At 14.8% G+C, this 19,819-nt stretch overlaps 4 protein-coding genes across 4 annotated transcripts, besides 35 other annotated features; 2 read left to right on the plus strand and 2 right to left on the minus strand. All coding sequences in view use genetic code 6, as the record gives it.

The window, feature by feature from the left end:
- Positions 1-215: 215 nt before the first annotated feature.
- On the minus strand, positions 216-2,270 carry IMG5_057400 (protein kinase domain protein; the record flags this gene model as incomplete). The annotated part of the gene is made up of 5 exons (XM_004037213.1): positions 2,198-2,270; positions 1,910-2,123; positions 1,705-1,851; positions 1,180-1,493; positions 216-1,133 (listed from the first exon to the last, which is right to left on the minus strand). The coding sequence occupies exons 1-5, from the start codon at positions 2,240-2,242 to the stop codon at positions 216-218; spliced, it is 1,638 nt and encodes a 545-aa protein (XP_004037261.1). The 5' UTR covers positions 2,243-2,270.
- Positions 259-310: a microsatellite.
- Positions 271-310: a microsatellite.
- Positions 317-393: a microsatellite.
- A 340-nt stretch (positions 2,271-2,610) lies between the features above and the next one.
- Positions 2,611-2,694: a microsatellite.
- Positions 2,695-2,790: 96 nt separating this feature from the next.
- Positions 2,791-2,899: a microsatellite.
- A 194-nt stretch (positions 2,900-3,093) lies between these two features.
- Positions 3,094-3,155: a microsatellite.
- A 15-nt stretch (positions 3,156-3,170) lies between these two features.
- Positions 3,171-3,225: a microsatellite.
- Positions 3,192-3,257: a microsatellite.
- Positions 3,203-3,257: a microsatellite.
- Positions 3,258-5,677: 2,420 nt separating this feature from the next.
- Positions 5,678-5,709: a microsatellite.
- Positions 5,685-5,714: a microsatellite.
- A 142-nt stretch (positions 5,715-5,856) lies between these two features.
- Positions 5,857-6,012: a microsatellite.
- Positions 5,936-6,011: a microsatellite.
- Positions 5,958-6,011: a microsatellite.
- Positions 5,973-6,021: a microsatellite.
- Positions 6,022-6,878: 857 nt separating this feature from the next.
- Positions 6,879-6,968: a microsatellite.
- Positions 6,892-7,019: a microsatellite.
- Positions 7,020-7,405: 386 nt separating this feature from the next.
- Positions 7,406-7,470: a microsatellite.
- Positions 7,418-7,474: a microsatellite.
- Positions 7,475-8,448: 974 nt separating this feature from the next.
- IMG5_057410 (kinesin family protein, putative) lies at positions 8,449-9,822 on the minus strand (the record flags this gene model as incomplete). Its single annotated transcript, XM_004037214.1, has 2 exons — positions 8,449-9,076; positions 9,158-9,822. 2 exons carry the CDS (start codon positions 9,820-9,822, stop codon positions 8,449-8,451), a joined length of 1,293 nt encoding a protein of 430 aa, XP_004037262.1.
- Positions 9,668-9,706: a microsatellite.
- A 110-nt stretch (positions 9,823-9,932) lies between the features above and the next one.
- Positions 9,933-9,969: a microsatellite.
- A 300-nt stretch (positions 9,970-10,269) lies between these two features.
- On the plus strand, positions 10,270-11,482 carry IMG5_057420 (protein kinase domain protein; the record flags this gene model as incomplete). The annotated part of the gene is made up of 2 exons (XM_004037215.1): positions 10,270-11,274; positions 11,417-11,482. Exons 1-2 carry the CDS (start codon positions 10,300-10,302, stop codon positions 11,480-11,482), a joined length of 1,041 nt encoding a protein of 346 aa, XP_004037263.1. The 5' UTR covers positions 10,270-10,299.
- A 692-nt stretch (positions 11,483-12,174) lies between these two features.
- Positions 12,175-12,220: a microsatellite.
- Positions 12,221-12,649: 429 nt separating this feature from the next.
- Positions 12,650-12,724: a microsatellite.
- A 2,184-nt stretch (positions 12,725-14,908) lies between these two features.
- Positions 14,909-14,951: a microsatellite.
- Positions 14,952-16,879: 1,928 nt separating this feature from the next.
- On the plus strand, positions 16,880-17,439 carry IMG5_057430 (mitochondrial carrier protein, putative; the record flags this gene model as incomplete). Its single annotated transcript, XM_004037216.1, has 2 exons — positions 16,880-17,142; positions 17,258-17,439. Coding segments are annotated over exons 1-2 (382 nt in total), but the record flags the coding sequence as incomplete, so codon positions are not given.
- Positions 17,150-17,221: a microsatellite.
- Positions 17,151-17,229: a microsatellite.
- Positions 17,440-17,722: 283 nt separating the features above from the next.
- Positions 17,723-17,784: a microsatellite.
- Positions 17,760-17,803: a microsatellite.
- A 95-nt stretch (positions 17,804-17,898) lies between these two features.
- Positions 17,899-17,949: a microsatellite.
- Positions 17,950-18,859: 910 nt separating this feature from the next.
- Positions 18,860-18,902: a microsatellite.
- Positions 18,890-19,069: a microsatellite.
- Positions 19,070-19,072: 3 nt separating this feature from the next.
- Positions 19,073-19,122: a microsatellite.
- Positions 19,116-19,148: a microsatellite.
- A 363-nt stretch (positions 19,149-19,511) lies between these two features.
- Positions 19,512-19,557: a microsatellite.
- A 222-nt stretch (positions 19,558-19,779) lies between these two features.
- Positions 19,780-19,818: a microsatellite.
- The last annotated feature ends 1 nt before the right edge of the window (position 19,819 follows it).

The following is a 19,819-nucleotide window of genomic DNA, read 5'->3' on the forward strand; positions in this document are numbered from 1 at the left end:
AGTTATTATCATTTTTTAGAAACAATGGAAATCTATATATTAAAATAATGATTATAATTAATATCTATTTTTTAAAAATTAAAAAATTACGTTTTTTGTTTATATGTATTTTATAAAAATTATTGTATATATAACAGTGTCTAATACATGATTGTAAAAATAATATTATATTTAAAAATATTCTTTGTATAATTTTTCACATTAAAAAAAAAAAATCAAGTTTCATATTTAATAATAAAATTAAGTAAAAGTAAAATTAGAAAAATAAATAAGAAAAAAAAAGAAAAAAAAAAGAAAAAAAAAGAAAAAATTTTACATATATATATATATATATATACATATATATATATATATATACATATATATATATATATATATATATATATATATATAATAGATACTTTAAAAAATTAAAATAAAGAAAAACAATAGACACAAATTATTTCATTTTTTATAATACTTATTTATAGCTTAACCAAATCCATATTTTTAATCTATTTCTATATTTAAAATAAAAAATATTAAATAATAAAAAACATACTATTATTCGAAGTACTAACTTTTTTATGAATATTTTAAGGAGTTAAACTTCCTTTCGGATTATTCGAAATCAAATTTTATTACTGCATTTTATTTTTGTGACTATTTTACCCAGAATAAGATCCTCCTTCTTTTTTTAATATATTATTTCCAAATTAAAATCCTTTTTTTTCATTCTAATTTTTACTCTCTTCCTATTTTTAATTATACATTTTAGCTGCAAAAACATCATCATTAACAAACGGATGGTTAATAATATCTCCAGTTTTAATTCTTTATTAAGGATCAACCTATAACATTTAATCTATACAATCTAATATTTCATTAGAAAGATTTTTTTTAATATCTTTTTACATTTCATATTTCCCCTCAATTATTTTTTCAATTAAAACACTATTAGAATTTCCATAAAAAGGAAAATCTCCAAAAACCATCAAATAAAGAATTACTCCCATAGCCCAAACATCAATAGAAGGAGTCAATTATTTAGCTTTTCCTTGTAAAACTTCTGGAGCCATATATTTTAAACCCCCTGCGTCTAAATTTTCAACATTTAATTTAGATGCAAGACCCGCTATACCAAAATCAACTACCTTTATGTTTTTTTATTTTTCTTTTTATTGAAAAAAAAAAAAATACTTTTATTAAATCATCATTTTTCTATTTAAATAAAATATTTTCCAACTTTAAATCTCGATGAATTAATCGATTTATATGACAATAATTAATTGCATCAACTATCTATTTAAAGTATATTTTTGCCTATTCTTCTGATAATCGCTTTTCTTTATTTACTTTTTCATATAATTCGCCTCCTTCTAAATATTCCATTATAAAAACTACTCTCATATCACTTAAAGTATAACAATTCATTATTTTTACTATGTTTTTATGATTTAATACTTTTAATATTTCAGCTTCCCGAAATACCATATCTATATCTTATGCGTTTCCTTTATTATTTTATTTATTTAAAATCAATCATGTATATGTTATTTCTTCATATTGCTTTTTTTCATTTTTTCTGTAATTTATTTTTAAAAACTCAATCAACAAATTAAAAAGACAAAAAAAATTGACAATTCAATTATCTTCTTTTTTTTTTGTTGATTGAGTTATTAAAAACATTGAGAAAAAATAAACAATATGAGCAGTAATATTTACCATTAATATTAGTTTTTACTATCTTTATAGCTACTTTTTTTAATGTTTATTTATGAATACCTAATAATACTTGACCAAATCCACCTTCGCCTAAAACTTTTACTAAATTATATTCAGAAAAAGTAGAATTTGAATCAAAATCTTCTCCTAAAAATTTAATTTGATTTATTTAATTTTTTTTATTAAAAAAAAAAAAAAAGGATACCTTTAGATGCATATAAAACTGCTTTGTCTTTAACATATTACAAATCATCATCTGTTAATTCGACTCCTTCAGCATTAAATAATCTTAAATTTCTCATATTTTTCATTTCGGATTTTTATTCAAGTTAAGTTAGAATTATTTAAAATGTTAAACCCTTTTATATACTTAAGTCAAATGGTTATAAAGTTGGGTGACCGTTTCTATATATTTTAACCTTTAATTTTGTATTAATTATATTTTATTTTAGGTTTTATTTATTTAGTTTTTTTTTTTTAATGAAAAATTTACTGTTTTATCTTTATCTGGAGATGGAAATTCATAGTCAAAGTTCATTTTTAATATGTTTTTTTTTTAAAAAAAAATTAATAAAATTTATATTACTTGTAAAAAAATTAAGTTTGTGTTAATTTTATTGATTTAAAATATTTTTTTCATAAAAAGGAAATAAAAATAAATTAAAGATATAAATTTTAATAATATTTTTTATGTATTTTTTGGCTATTTTTTAAAATATTATATTATAAAATACCTATATAAATAAAAAAATAAATTTAATTGTTTTTCTTTTATTAAATAAATAATAAATTAAATTGTTAAAACTAAGATAAAATTCAATTTAAATTTACTTACTATTGAAAATTTGAATAAACTTTATATAATATGAAATAATAATTAAAAAACCCGATTATAAATAGTTTTTTTTATTAAAAAAAAAAGTCAAAAATAAAATAAATATTATTCAAAAAAGACTGATACAAAAATAAAATAAATATTAATCAATAAAAGACAAATAAAATAAAATTAATTGATATTAAAAATTATTTTTCTAAAATAAAATTTTATATAAATAAATAATATTACTTAATTAATTAATATTATACAAATAAAATGAAAAAAATATATATATTTTTTTTTTTAATGGATAAATAAAATTTCCATAAAATAATATTTTTCTTTTTTCAAAATAAAGTAAAATTAAAATAATATAATTATTCTCATTATTTATAAAATTAAATATATTAAATATTAGTTTATATATATATTTAAATATCTTTATATATAAAAAAAATAATAACTATAAATATAAACTATAATAATATGTATTATATTAACATGTGAATTAGATAAAATTGGTATAAGTTTTGAATTAGATATGAACAAATTGATAATATTCACATATAGTTAATTAGAATGATTAGGAAAATAATATTTTCGCAATTATAATATATGAAAATAAAATTCTTCGGCTTAAAGATATATTAAAATTAAAATTAATTTTAATAAATAAAAATTATTAATGAAAAATAAAAATTAATAAAAAAATTAAAAATATAAAAAAAAATAAAAAAAAGTTTGAATAATGACTTTTTTTTATATAAAAATATACGTATAGAATTTTTTCTCCATAAAAAAAGCAAAATTACATATGGATATATATTTAATCGTTAAAATTGTAGTAATTAAAATTACATTGACAATAAAATATCTAGATTATCCTCCCCCCCAATAGCTAATCTTGGAGAATAAACAAGTAAAAAAAATATATTTAAAAGAAATATAATATAAACAATAATAATAATTAATTAGTTAATTATATAAAGTAGATATTTTAATATAAACTTCTAGATTATTTTTTTAAGAAAATTACAATATTTTTTTCAATAAAGATTTTTATTAATAAATATTTTCAAATTTATTATTAATTTGCTTTTTTAATTAAAATAAATATTTATTATGTTTAAATTAAATTACAAAATATTAATTCTTCTAATATATATTAATCTAAATAAAATTAATTCTATTATCAAAAATAATAATAATCATTTATATTCATAAATAAAAATAGTTTTAATAAGTTTATTTTTAAAACTATTTGTATTATAATTAATAGTATAATTCTATTTTTTTTTTTGACTAATAAAGTTATTTTTGTTAAATTTATATAATTTACCATAAAATCTTTATATAAAAATTTAACCAACTAAAAAAATAACATAATAAAATACTCTATATATTCTTTGTTAAAAAATATCGTAAAAAAATAAATAAAACAAAACAAAAAATACTAAAATATTAAATAATGCAATAAATAATTGATTCATTATAAAGCAATCATTTATATATCTAAAACATACAAACTTATAAAAATTACGTGCTATAAAACAACATAGATTAAATAAATTAAATAATAGATACTACAATATTCGTAATCTCTAAAAAAAATGAAGTCCATCCATTAATTTAATTAAATTTTGCTAGGTTAATAAAAGATTTATTCTAACTATATAAAATAGATTTTATAAAAATTATAGAAGAAAAGCTTCTTAATCTCTATACATATATCGCCCATTTTGAAAAAGAAAGTAGATTAGATGACAGAGGAAAAAAATATTTTCAAAAAAATACTGTAGACAATATAACTGAAGATGATAAAGTTATTTTTGGAAATAGTTTTTTTAGATTAATTTTAGAAACTTTATATGTATGGTCTAATTGGCTTCCTTAATCTTAATTTTCGATACAATACTAATAATTACTTTAAATTGAAAACATAAAATTCCCTTCATAATTGAATTACTATAAAATAGAATATTTAAAATTAACATTAGATTAATTAAGGGAAATCTCCCAAATCGAAAGCCATAATGCATCAATAAAAAATAAAAGTTAAGAAAGTCAATAATAGATAAATAAAATCAATGAAAACACAAGTAATAACACAAATATGCCTGATGAAATTAATTTCGAAAGTACAGGAGGTGAAGAAGCTTTATAAATATTAAAATAAATTGATCAAAATAAAAATTTACTTTTTGAAAAATTAAGAGATTCTAAATAAAATATAGATAATAATTCATTATAATATTTTAAATAGGAATTTCAGACTTTTTAAGAAAAAGCATAATATATAATTGAATAATTAATAAGTTAAGAAAAAAAAATATATTAATTACATAAATTTTAGATAATATAGAATTTGGACATAAATATAATTCACTTTCATTCGTATTTTTAAATGGTTAAATTGATTAAGCTTAGTTTCTTTACTAATTAAAAAATTAATAAGATTTAAATTTTTCATAATAATAAATTGATTAAACTCCATTTTGTGATAATATAACTAGATTTAGTTTCAAAAATTTGTTTGATAGTGATGTTTTTAATAAGTATAAATTATAATTAAAAAATAAATAAAATTATGTTAATTTAATAACTAATAATATTAAACATAATACTTATGTGAATTCATCTAGTTAAAAATATAAAAGTTAATTTTATGATTTATAAAATAGCTTAAAATATAAAGATATTGTTCAAGAAAGAGAATATTTTAAATCTCTTTGAGAATAGTCTTAAGAAACTATTAAAAATTTATAATATTAAATGGAAAATGTTAAAAACAAAAATACAAATATAAAATGAAAATAATATGATAATAATATAAATGTATGATTATTTTAATATTTTTAGTATTATTGATAAATTAAATTATAGATATAAAAATAAGCCTATTTTTTTGTTATTGTTAATTTATCAAAAAAATAAAAAAAAAATTTTTATTCATAAAAATATTTATAATAAAGAAGAAATATTTAAAAGAATTATATAATAATAAATAATTATATATTTAGTCAAGTTTCATATTTTCTTATTTATATTAAACTATTAATAATTATAAAATTTTTAATATAATTAATTGTAAAAAAAATAAATAATAAACAAGATTTAAATTTAATAAATAAATATTTAAAAAAAAAAAAAATTATCATAATATAAAAAAATAATATAAAAAAAAATATTATAATTATTAAAAATCAAACAAATTATATTTAAAATAAATAATAAAAAAAAAAAAAAAAAAAAAATTATGGTTAAAATAATATTAAAATTATTTTGTTTTAAAATATTATTATAAATAAAATATTGTAAAAAATTTTTTTGATAATAAAAAAAATATAAATAATAAAAATTAAAAGAATAAAAATATATATATATATATATTATATATTAAATTAAAAAAAAAGTAATATATAATACAAATAAAATCTAAAAATATAAATATATAAATATATAAATATATAAATATATAAATATATAAATAAATATTATAATATTTTTATATTTAAAACATTATTATATTATATATAAATTTTTAAATATTTTAATTAAATCTTTTTTTATCTTTAAAATTTATATTTTGAAATATATTTATATTATATATTATCTTATTTTAATACATCTTAAATAAAAAATTTACAATCAAATATAATACATTTTACTTTAAATACATATATATTATTTATTAAAAGTATATTTATTATTTTTTATACTATAATTTATAGTAAAAATTAAAATTATTCAAACTTGTAATAATATGTTTTACATTATTATTATAAATATATATATAAATATTTTTTTAAAAAATTTTAAGAAGTAAATTTAAATATTAAAAAAATATTAAACTTATAGTATAATTATTATATTTCTAGAAAAATTTGTAATTAAATTAATATAAAATAATCTTATAATAATTAAAACTATTTAATAGAAACAAAAAAAACTTAATTCAAAATAATAATTATTTTGTTAAAAATAAATAATTATAAAACGAATTTTTATTATTCAACTTAATATAAATTTTATTATGTAAAATAAACCATTATGTTTATCTGAAAAATCTTAAAATAAAAACAATCTAATACTTTTAATTATTTAAATATATAATATCAATTTGCTAAAATTAATAATACAGAAATTCTTTTTGTATTTTATATTATACATATTCGAATAATTTTATTTAAAATTATTAAAGTAAGATTTTACTCATCTTTAGTGAAAAGGAAACTTTATTTTTGTAAAAAAATAACATATATATAAAAAAATTGTTATACATTTTTTTTATTAATTTAGTATATAATTTAATATATTCTATATAAAAAAATAAATAATATAATAAAAGAAAAGTATTTATATATATATAAATATATAAATATAAATATATATATAAATATATATATATTTGATATTTATAATATATATATAAATATTTATTATATATTAATAAATAATAATTAATTATAAAACAATAATTATACATAATATAATAATTTATTGTATAAAAAAATTTATAAATATACTTAGTTATTTTATTTAGAATTATATAATTAAAATGAAAAAATATTTAAAACAGAATGACTTTAAATTTTTTTAAAAATGCATATTATAGAAATAATTAAATAAATACAATATTATTTTTATATAAAAAAATATAATTACATGTCTAATATAATATTATATGAAACGAAGTATCATAAAATTTAATTATATTTCATTAAATATTTTTAAGTGTTTTCTTTCAAAACTACGTTTTATAAATTGTTTTTCTTATTAATCTATTATTAAACAAAAGTAATTTTTTTATTTTAAAATTTTAAATGAGATGAAGTTTTTCTTAAAAGAGGTCCGATATTTTAATCATTATTTTTAATAATAATGTTATTTATATATTTATTATTATTATTATTATTATTTTTATTATTATTATTATTATTATTTTTATTTTATATATAATCTTTTAGTTTTTATATTTTTACTTCTTCATCTTTATTTTATTATTGGAATTTTTTTTAATTATTTAATTCTTTTAATACTTCTTAAATTTCCTTATTTTAAAATTATTAACAGTTTTCAACCATAAAGTTTAGTTTAATTTTTAATTCACGCATTTTTTTTCTTACTTCTTAATATGAATTTAATTTAAATTATTCTTAATTTATTTATTTTTTTAAACAAGTGATACTTCTACTATCTTTTTCTATAAAATAACACTAATTAATATTAGTAAAATCTATATTTTTTAAAGTTTATGCATAACTTTTTAATTCAGATAATTAAAAAGATTCATTATTATTATTTTACTCTAATTCTTATTATTCTTTACAAAAATTTTATAATTTTTTTGATGTAAAAGGTCTATTTTATTATAAATAATTTTTTTTTATTATAATTAGATTCCTTTATTTTCAGAAAAATCTCTTATATTTTTTTTTGTATTTTTTTTTTAATTGAGCAATTTTTTTCTATATTATTAATAAGTTTTTCATTTTTCTATAAAAGCATATTTTTTTAATTCAATTCTTCCTACATTTTTTACATTTTTACATTCAATTAGTAAATTTAATATTCTTTTTCAGCTTTATAACTTATATTTTGTTAAGATAATAAATGTTTTTATTTATTTTAATGTTAAAATAAATTATTTGATGATCATATATTATATATAGTAGGTATTTTTTCTTATATTTCAGACATGCTTTCCATATTTTATAATAATTTTATATTCAATTCTAATAAAATTTCTTTGTTTTTTTGAATGTGTTATTATCTTATTTTTATTTTAGTTTTATTTACTTCTGATTATATATTATCTTTTTCAATATTTTTTATATATTTTTCGCTTTCTTCATTTAGATTTTTTATTTCTTCAATACTATTTTTTATTTCTATATTTTCTTCGATTATTTTAAATATTCTTTCATTCAATTTATCATTACCTATATTTAATATATATTTATACATATAATATAATTAATTATATTTTTTATTTTTTTAATTAATATATAATAATTTTTACATTTATTATCTAAAAAATCAATAGAAGTATTCAAGTTAATATTTTTACTTGATAAAAACGGTTATTTTTCAAAATAAATATATTATTGTTTCAAATTTCGAATTTCTTATTTAATCAACTCTTCCTCTTATTCTTCAAAAGGTATTAAATTAATTTTATTCTCTTAAACTACTACTACATTTTTTTAAATATTTCTGGCCCTTTCCACATATTTTAAAGTATTAATAGTTTCCTAATAACTCATATAATTTCCACTAATACAAGAAATAATAATGTTCCTAGTATTTCCTCCCAAAGAATCTTTCAAAAGCCGAGTCAATTTAGAATCTCTATAGGGTACAAAACATCCTTTTTTATTACAATCAGATAACAAATTAATGCAATTTCCTAAAGCTAATAAACTTTTATTTATATTGGAACCTTCTGCAGTTTACATTTATTAGTTTTTTTCATTTTTTTCACTTCCTGCTAAATCTATAATTGTAATTTTTGTTCCCTTTTATAAATCACTTATTTATATAATAGCATGTGATCTTATTTATAAATTTTAATTAAAATGATTAATATCTAAATATATTAAAAAAAAAAAAAAAACATATTAAATAAAATAATACCTTGAAGAAAATTAATTTTAAGAAGTCGATGCCATTGTTCTTCTTTTATTTCCCAAAAAAATTAAATTTTTGACATTTTCCTCATTTTCTATTATATATTCACTTAAATCGGGTACAAAAACACCTTTAGAAGGATCTTCGATTATCATAAGAGATTATTCATATGAATAATTTTTTTAAGGAATTAAATCTTTTATATTTTCATTATATATTTGTAAATAACTAAATTTAAATTTCCCTATATTATTTTAAAAAAGTTATCTTATAATTAAAAAAGTTATTCCTTCTTGTTAAAAATTCCCAAAAATTGTGTGAGATTTTCCAGTACTTGTTGGTCCATAAGCAAATATTGTATAATTGTAACCATTTAAAATATTTTATATAGAAGGCTATATTGCCTTTTCGAATAAAAAGTCTGTTTGAATATTTTCGTCAAACACATAGTCAAAATTAAAAGTTTTTTATTAGTTTTTTAATTTTTAGTGGGTTAAGTTTTGTAAAGTTATCTTATTATTTTTAGTTTTTTTTTTTTATTTTTTTTATTTTTTTACTGTATCTTCGGTACAATATAAGAATTTTCTTTAATTTTCTTTTTAATTAGAAGGTCTTATTCTAACACATACTTGAAAATTTCTATTTTTTTAGTTATCTTCTTCTTCTTGCATTTTTTTTTATTAGATTGTTAATTTTACTAAATTATTAGTATTAATTTTGTTTTTATCAAAATAATAATTTTATTTAATATGAATTTTTTTATTATTTTTATAAATTTTATTTTTTTAGTTGTTTAATATTTTTTAGTTGTTTAATATAACTAATATTCTTTTATTTAAATAAATACTTTATCATCTTAATTATTTTGTCAATTTTTTTTAAAAAAGACATGTAATTAATTAAAATAATATAAGATAAAAAAATATACTATATTTCTTTTTTTTTATAATAACTAAAAATCAAAAAAATTTTAAAAATAATATTGAAAAAAAAAATAAAAAAAAATTCTCTCTAAAAAATATTATTTTTTTTTAAAAAAAAAACATATTTATTTATATAAATCAACACGAATATAATTACAAATAATTTATAAAAAAACAAAAAAAAATATTTAAAATTTTTTTCTTTAAAATCTTAAAAAAAAAAAAATGAATAAAAACCATTCCTAGCCAAACCATAAATCCTTAAAATGCTTAAAATTAGTAGGTCAATACGTAATAAACATGGAATAAAAATTAGGCGAGGGTTCATATGGAACCGTATATATGGCTACTCTCCAAACTGACCAAAGTAAGCAATATGCCGTAAAAGTTATTTCATCTTAAATTTTTAAATCATCTCTTCATAACTTTGAGATGTTAAAAAAAGAAATCGAAGTCCTAAAAAAGCTCCGTCATGAAAACATTGTATGTTTACACGAAATATCCTAATCATCTAATAATTTATATTTATTTCTCGACTATTGTAATGGTGGTGATTTATCTGAATACATTAATTCAAAACTTAGCAAGCGTTTATCAGAGTCTGAGTCGATAGAGTTTTTTAAATAATTCGTAGATGCATATTAATATCTATACTCATAAAAAATAATACATAGAGATGTTAAACCAGAAAACCTAATGCTCCATAATGGAAAATTGAAATTAGCTGATTTTGGTTTTGGTCGTTTTATAGAAGGAGAAATGGACCTTTGTTAAAGGATGTCAATAAAATGTACGCCTATTTATGCTTCCCCTTAACTTCTTAAAAGAGTAGATTATTCTTCGAAATGCGATATATGGTCTTCCGCTTGTGTTTTTTATAAAATGCTTTATGGAAAATACCCTTTCACAGCAGCTAATTAATAATAACTATTAGAAAATATAGAGAGGAAAGTAAATAAATAGACTTTTTAATTTCCACTAGATCCTCCAATAAGTGAAAATGTGAAATAGTTAATTATCCAAATGTTAAAATTCGAAGAATCTGAAAGAATTTCTTGGGAAGAACTTTTTAAGCATCCTGTATTAATCCACAATAAAAAAATGAATATATTAAATTCCCTCGATGAAAATACAGAAAGAGAAGGAAATCCTTTATATTAAAGTATTATTGAAAACCGAAACAATGTAGAAGCCAACGATGTAATAACTGACTATGCTTAAAATGAAAATTTACTTAAAAAAAATAACTCTTAAGAATAAAATAAAGAAAATTCAACAAGTAATACTCAAATAAATATTCAATAAGACGAAAACGATATAAATAACAACAATAAATATAAAGACAGTTTTAAAAAATTCTAATAATAAGACAATATAATGCACAAAATAATAAAAGTGGATAAAATGATTCTTTTTTTAAGAAATTAAGCCCTTTTTGCTGATGTGGTAATGCAATTAGTTTTTACTTCCAGAAATAAATTAAAAATACCTAATTTATTATTTTATGATATTATTTATTGTTTGACAGGATTTTATCATTTTAATTTAGATTTATTGAAAAAAATACTTTTATAATAAATATAAATAAAGTTCGTATAACCTTAAGAATTCCAACTTTATCTATAAAGTAGTTATTATGTAAAAACGAAATAAAAAATAGAATAAGACTCTTCAATTGCTTAGTAATTCTTTTAAACATTACTTTAAGGAATATATAAGGAAGTAATTCTTTTTTTATAAAATCCTTAAAGTTAATAAGGATATGAATAAACAAAAGAATTGGAATGCTTTTTAAAAAAATAAAGTGCTAATTATAACGAATATAAATAAAGATTTAATGATAAATACTAATAAGTATTCAAGTTAATTTAATTAGATATTCATAGCTAAGATATAAATGCTTTAAGAGGAATTAGGGGTCTTTAAATATTCTCAAAAATAGATATTTATATGCCATTGTAATAATATCTTTCATATGATTTTAGACTTCTTTATGATAATTAAATGAATAATTTAAATACTGAATAATTATTAAAATTAATACAAGAAGAAAAAATATGAGAATTAAAATAAAAGTAAAATATAAAATAATTTAAAAAAATATTTGCAATTTATATAATGCAATTTATATTTGCAATATATATTTATACAATATTGTATTAATATTTTATATTTTTAATTAAAATTAATTTATTAAAAAAATATAAACTTAATTATTTATTATATATTTTTTTATTTCTCAAAACGTTTATATTTTTTATTTTATATTTACCTTTGATTGTTAAAATTTTATTTATAAATTTTTTTTTTCTTTTTTTTATTTTTGTCAAAGTATTGATAAATATACTTGTATTTAAAATAATTAATTTTAATGCCGTAAAATATATTTATAAATAATATTATATAAAAGGTATTTATTTGTTGTTTGTTTTTTTTGTTTTTTTCAAGAAGTATTATGCAATTTCTTATTTAATTAATTTTATAATAATATGAATGTTTATTATGATTTTTTAAAAAATAATGAGATTTGTATTCTTAATTTTTGGCTTCGATATATATAAAAGAATATCAAAAAAAAAATATAAATAATAAATAATTCATATTAAATTTTTTTAAAAATATAATTAATGAATATTTATATTAAAATTTTAATAATTTAAAAGAGAATTTGTATTATATATAAAATATAGATAAATATGTATGCTTAGATTAAAACAATAATTTGATATTTAATTATTAATAAATTTAAACTCCTTAATATAGCATTTATCCTATTTATTTTAATAATAATTATATTTAAAGCAAAATAAATAGAACAAAACATTAAATAAATATATTAATTTTTCGAAACATACATCTTAAAAATATGTAAAAGTTAAGGAAAAAGAAATATATTTTTACTTATAAAAATATTTATTTTTATTTTTAAAAATCTTATCAAAACTTTTTTTAATTATTTTTATTAAATATTTATTTGTTTAATTTTAATTTTAATTTAATTTATATATTTTTTTATATTTTTAATAATTATAATAATATATTCATATATTATTAAAATTTATTTGTACAATAAAAAAGTATGAAAATAATTTATATATTAAAATTTCATAATAATATTTAAACAAGATACATGATTTAATTTAATTAATATGTAATATTTTATATTTTATTTATAAATTACATTATTTTTTAAATTTAAATAAAAAATATTTTATGTAAATTTATTTTTATTATTTAAAATATCTATGAAAATTTTTAATTTTCTAAATAAACTATAACAAAAATAAATATTTCTATCATATATATAAAAATTATTTAATTTCTTTAAACAAATTTTTTAATTATACTTTTTCTTCCGAAAAAAACAAAAATTTATATTTAAAAAAATTATTAATCAAAGAGTCATTTAAAAAAAAAAAATGGACACTTCTCAATAATTTTTTTTAAATTAATCTAAGAAAAATTCATATAGGCATAACATACTACTACATGCGATCGTCACTTTCGCAATTCTAGGTTAAGCCCCAATATAAAGTCCTTGAAATCCTTTTTCTTTTTAAATATCTTTCATAATTTAAAAAGAAGAAAATTTTTAATATTTTTGATGTAATTATCTTTTAGTTTTAACTACATCGAAAGGCAAAGTCAAAAAAGCTGTAATAGCCCCCGAAGTACCAGCTGCGATACAATTAGCAGCTAAGTAATTAATATTTTAAAGATAATTTTTGATATTTTCTGTAAGAGTCCAATAAATGGTACTAAAAAGAATATCTCTTTGAAGACTTATAGTGTAAGCCGAAAAAATTCTTGTACCTAATTAAGTGCCTTTTTTTTAGTAAATCCAATTTAGGCCTATTAATTAGTTCTCCAATAATCTAAAGGGAATGTGATTGTTGTAGAAACACATCTCGAAAGCATAGAAGAGATTAAAGGTATGTAAATTTAATTTTGGGAAATTCTTTACATTTATTATTTAGTGATTTCATATAAGTAAAAAAACATTACTGTTTAAGATGTAGATGAATATAATGAATATTTTAAACCGTTTAAGAATGTTTTTAACCCCTCAGTTCGCCAAATTTAATTGATATTTATTATTAATGATTTTTTATCTAAACATACACAAGCATTTTTTAAATTAAATTTATAGTTTTATTTTTAAATGTGATTTAGATTTATTATTTTTGGCTTTATGTTTTGTTTATTGTGAACTGAACAATCTTAGTGAACTTAGTCTTTTTGTTGTTTAACCTTTATTACGTCTAAAGGGTTCACGATTATTGTTGATATTATTGATGCTAAGGTAGACGCTGGAAGTATGTATTATGGGTTTCTTTTATTTTATTATAGCATTTTTTATTTTTATTTTAGAGTAATTTTAGTTTTTCTTATTTTTGATTATAATTTAGAAATATATTTTAATATATATTATATATATATAAAATTTTAATTTTTTTATAATTTTTTTATTATTTTCTAAAAATTATTATTATTTTTTTCCCTATAATTAAAAATATGTCTTTTACCTAAAATATTCGAAAATTTAAAATTATTTCTATTTTTTCTTAATTGTTCTTTTTTATTATTTATTATAAAATATATTATAAATTCAGTTATTATATAAAAATAAACAAATTTTATTCTTTATTTTTTTTTTTTTAAATATAATAATTTTTATTATATTATATTATCTTTAATCTTATTTTTTCTATAATAAAAATATTAATATAATGTTAGCATTTTATTATTTTTTAATTTAAATGTTTAAGATATAAAAAACTCTTTTTTAGAAATAACTAAAATATTATGTTAAAAAAATCTTTATTTTGACTATTTAAAATAAAAAAATAAATATTAAATATAAAAATATAAATATTTTTTTTTATCGAGAATTTAAATATTGAAATAAAAATAAAAAAAATCTAATAAAATATCAATTTTATATTTTTTTTAAAAAATATATATATATATAAATAAAAATATTAACAAATCAAATACATTTAATTCTAAATTTTTAATTTAATCAAAAATAATTAAAATAAATTAAAGATAACTTTATATATTACTTTTTTAATTTATTTATATTATTAAAAAGGTATTTTATTAATTTTTAAATTATATATTATTTTTTTTTAAAAAAAAACTATATTTATAGTTTTTAAAAATAAAAATATATTATATTATAAAATAATCTATTATTGAATATAACAAAATAATTTTTTTTTTTTTTTTTTTTTTAAATTTAATATATATATACAACTAAATTTCAAATAATATTATTATATTAATTAATTATAATATGATACATTTATATAAATTTAAAATTAAACTTTTATATAAAAAGAAAGTTAAAAAAATATTATAAAGAATGTTTAAATATAATAAGTATTTATATTTTATTTTTAATTAATATTAAATATTAGATAATAGTATATATTAATATATCAAATTAAAATATAATCAATAAAATTATTCTTACTACCTACAACAATATAATTTATATATCATATTTATTTAAATACCTTATGTCTTAGTAATTATAATATAATATTTTACAATAGTTATTTATATATATATTTTTTTTTTAATAAATTTTATGAACTTTTTTTTAAGAATTAATATTAATTTAATAATTTTCTAAATAAGTATATTACTCAAATTTTAATTTTATAATAATATTTCTATTTTATTAGTAATATAATTATGAGCTTTTTTTTGTATATTTTTAAATAAAATAGAAAATAGCAACATAACTACTATTATTTTAGAACATAATATATTAAGCTAAAATTTATAATATTATTGATATTTTTTAAAATAATTATAAAACAACTAAATCAAATTAAAATAAAATTTTTAAGTTAAAATGTTAATTATTAAGATATTTAAAAATTATGTTTTATTAGCACAGAAAATATAGAAATTGATTTAAAATTATTATTATATCATATTAAAATGCTTTTCATAATTAATGTATTAGAGCTCAGCTTTAAAAATAATAAAAAAACTTGTACTTCTTGACTATTTTATTTATAAATAATGAAGAATATTTAATAAAAAAATTAAAATAATAAATAATATTTATTTATTTTAATTTAATTTTCAAAAATAAATAAACATTAAACTATAAATTAAAAAATAAAATATTTTTAACTTTTATTAGAAATTCTAATAATTTTTTTTGAGTATTAAAAACAAAATATAATATATATATCTTTTTTTTTTAATTTGTATTAAAATAAAAATAAGTACGATATATTTTTCTATTTATAATAAATAAATACAAAATATGTCAAATAATAATAACAAATCAAACAATAATAATGATTACGAAGAATAATTATAGAACTAAAAACTAATGGATAAAATAGAACAAAGTTTCAGTAAAAAAAACGTTGAATATATGAGTTTATACTAAAAATCATTTATTTTGAAAGACGAGAAGAAAAAAAACGAATTAGAAACCTCAGAGATGGATGAATTAATAAAAAAGATAAAGGAAGCTTAATATGAAAAAAAAATGGCCTAAAGATAATTTGGATTTGACAAAGAATATTTGCATTTTTTAATTCGTAATAATATAGATTTAGTTACTAACCTAACATTAGAATCTATATGCTTATTGATTTGTTATCCTTTTAATACTATAAAAACTAGAATTTAATCAAAGCATCCATTAGAAGATGTATCTTATTTTATAAAAAATAATGTTGCTTAATAAAGTATTCAATTTTATAAAATTAAATATATTATATATATAAATTATTTAAATATAAAAGCTTTATATAGAGGTATAGGATAAGGAATATTAAGTGCAACAATAGGAATATCTGTAAATAATGCAGCATTTAGATGGTTTAATTTACAAATGAAAAAATTACATTATTGGAATTAAATAAGTAATTTTAAAAAACAACTTTTAGCTTTTTGCTTTGCAGATGTTTTTGCAACGCCATTCCGTTTACCATTTGAAGTTAGAAAAATGTTTATTTAAATGAACGCGGGACCTATAAGCTTTAATAAATATATAAATGCCATGAAAATTTCATTATTGCCTTCAATTATAAGGTAAAAAATATATATATATATATATATATATATATATATATATATATTTATATATTTATATATTTATATATTTATATATTTATTATTCTTAAATGCTTTAATATTTATTTTTTAGAGACTTTTCATTTAGACTTGGATTTAATATTACATACTAATTTTGCTTACATGGATAAAATTATATAAATTATTATTCCAATAGTGATGATATTTAAAGAGAACTTCTTAAAATTAATATTGAAAAAAGTTAAGCTAGTTACGATAAGAAAATTGCAGGAATGATATTAGGATCTCTAGTAGGTATTTTGCTTAGTAATCCTTTTGATTTGATTAATACTAGGTTAGTTACCTAATAATATAATAAATATACAGGATTTGTTAATTGTTGTAAAACTATCTTGAAAGAAGAAAGTTCAGGAAAACTCTTTTTAAGTGGATATTGGCCGAGAACTTGCTATTATTTGATTTCAGGATCGCTTATTTTTAATTTTTACGGAAGTTTTAGAAATATTATTGAAGACGCTTACAGTCTATGATTCTTATGTTTTTTTTGTTATAAACTAGTGTATAAAAAATATAATTGTTTTTAATTTTTATTTAATTTAATTTATGTTTTTTTATTTATATTTAAAATATTTTATTTTTATATATATTTTTTTTTAAAGTTGCGTTTTTTTATATATATATATATAGATTTTTATTTTAAATTAAAAAAATATAATAAATATATTAATATTATATAAATAGTTAATTTTATTTAATTTTATAAAATAAAAAAATAACAAATTTTTTAAAAATAAATATAAATAAATATTAAAAAAATGTGGAATAAATAAAGTGTTATGACTTTTAGCAAAGAAAATGAAATAAAATAAGTATTTTTTTAACTTTGAAAATAAAAAAAATTAAATAAATAAAAAATATAAAAAAGCATTATAAAAATCATAAATAATATCTAGAAAGCCTTAAAAAAAGCTCAAAAAAAATGATCGATAACTCAATGCCATTTATAAAATAAAAATAATCTTTAGTACAATCAAAGCCATTTAAAGTAAGATAAATTGAAATATAAACAGAAAATGGATCTTTAATAAATAAAATGTTCTAATTCTAAAAAAACCCAGGAATATACAGTAAATAAATTCTTTTGAAATTTAAAGCAAACTAAAGTAATAAGAGCTTATTTTAACCTTTAATCAAAGCAACTGAATAAAAAGTCTAATAAGAAAATCTAGTATTGATATATAATTAAAATATTTATATAATTTAATAAAATAATTAAAAAGAAAATAAATTAAAGATTGTAAAACGCTACCTCTTCAATTAATTTTGTTGATCTTAAAAAATAATATAAATTGAATAAATCATATAAAAAAAATATAGTTAGAAATTCGAGTACAATTATTTTTATAAATTAATTTTTAATTAATCTTATTTATATTAATTTTTATAAAGGAAGAATTTTTAATTGTTTTTTGCATCATAATAATTAATTAAATTGTATTATATATTGTCTATTGTAAATATTTTTTATAATAAAATAAATTTAGATTCTAAATATAAAAGTCAAAGTAAAAATGATTAAAGCACAAAAAGAGATACAGAAAATAATACTATAAGTTAAGAATAAAAGAATTAAAATTAAGATAATATTGAAAATATATAATAAAATGAAATAATTGATAATGATTAATAATAAAAAAATGATCTAGAAAAATAAAATAATAATTAATTGTATGAAAAATAATTGTAATAATAATAATAATAATTAGAAAAATAACAATAACAATAACAATAACTATAACAAAAATAATAATTAGAATAATAATAATTAGAATAATAATAATAATAATAATAATAATAATAATAATAATAATAATAATAGTAAGAAAAATTGAAAGATTATAATAATAATAATAATCAATAATAAATTTAAAATACTGAATAGATTAAAAAATAAAATAATGAATAAAGTTAAAAAATCCAAAAAAAAAATCCAAAAAAAAAATGAAAATATATTATATATAAATTTGGTTTAAGTTATACAAAAATTTATTTATATTTTAATAAAAATAAAATATAAAAAATAAATATATATTTTTTATAATATATTTAACAATAAATTTTAAAATTTATTATTTAAATATTTTTTATCTATCTATTATTAATAATTTTTTTGATAATATTAAATATACATTTTTAAATTTCAATTTTTTTCATTAAAATATTATTTAATATTTAATTATATATAAACACTTTTTAAAAAATTAAATTATTCGCGAATTTATTATAAATATCTAAATATAAATGATTATTATAATATAAATAATTAAATTAATAAGTTTTATTGAAATTAATTAAATTTATATCGAATATAATTAATTAAATATTATAATAATTTATAAATATCATATATAAATAAGTATCATTTATATTTTTATTTTTTAAAATTTTATTCAATTCTTATATTTTTATTAAGAATAATTTCATATACAATATTATATATTTAATTATTTTGTATTTTATATAATTATTTTGTTTTTAAAATATATAAATTCACTATATTTAAAGCATTAAAATCAATTTTCATCGAATATATCATCCTATTTTATATTGATATTTTTTTTAAAAAATATTTTATTAAATTTTTTTTTTATTTTAAATTTTATATTTATTTTAC

This window comes from Ichthyophthirius multifiliis (genome assembly GCF_000220395.1).
Source record: "Ichthyophthirius multifiliis unplaced genomic scaffold scaff_1120509250224, whole genome shotgun sequence".
Lineage (NCBI taxonomy): Eukaryota > Ciliophora > Oligohymenophorea > Hymenostomatida > Ichthyophthirius > Ichthyophthirius multifiliis.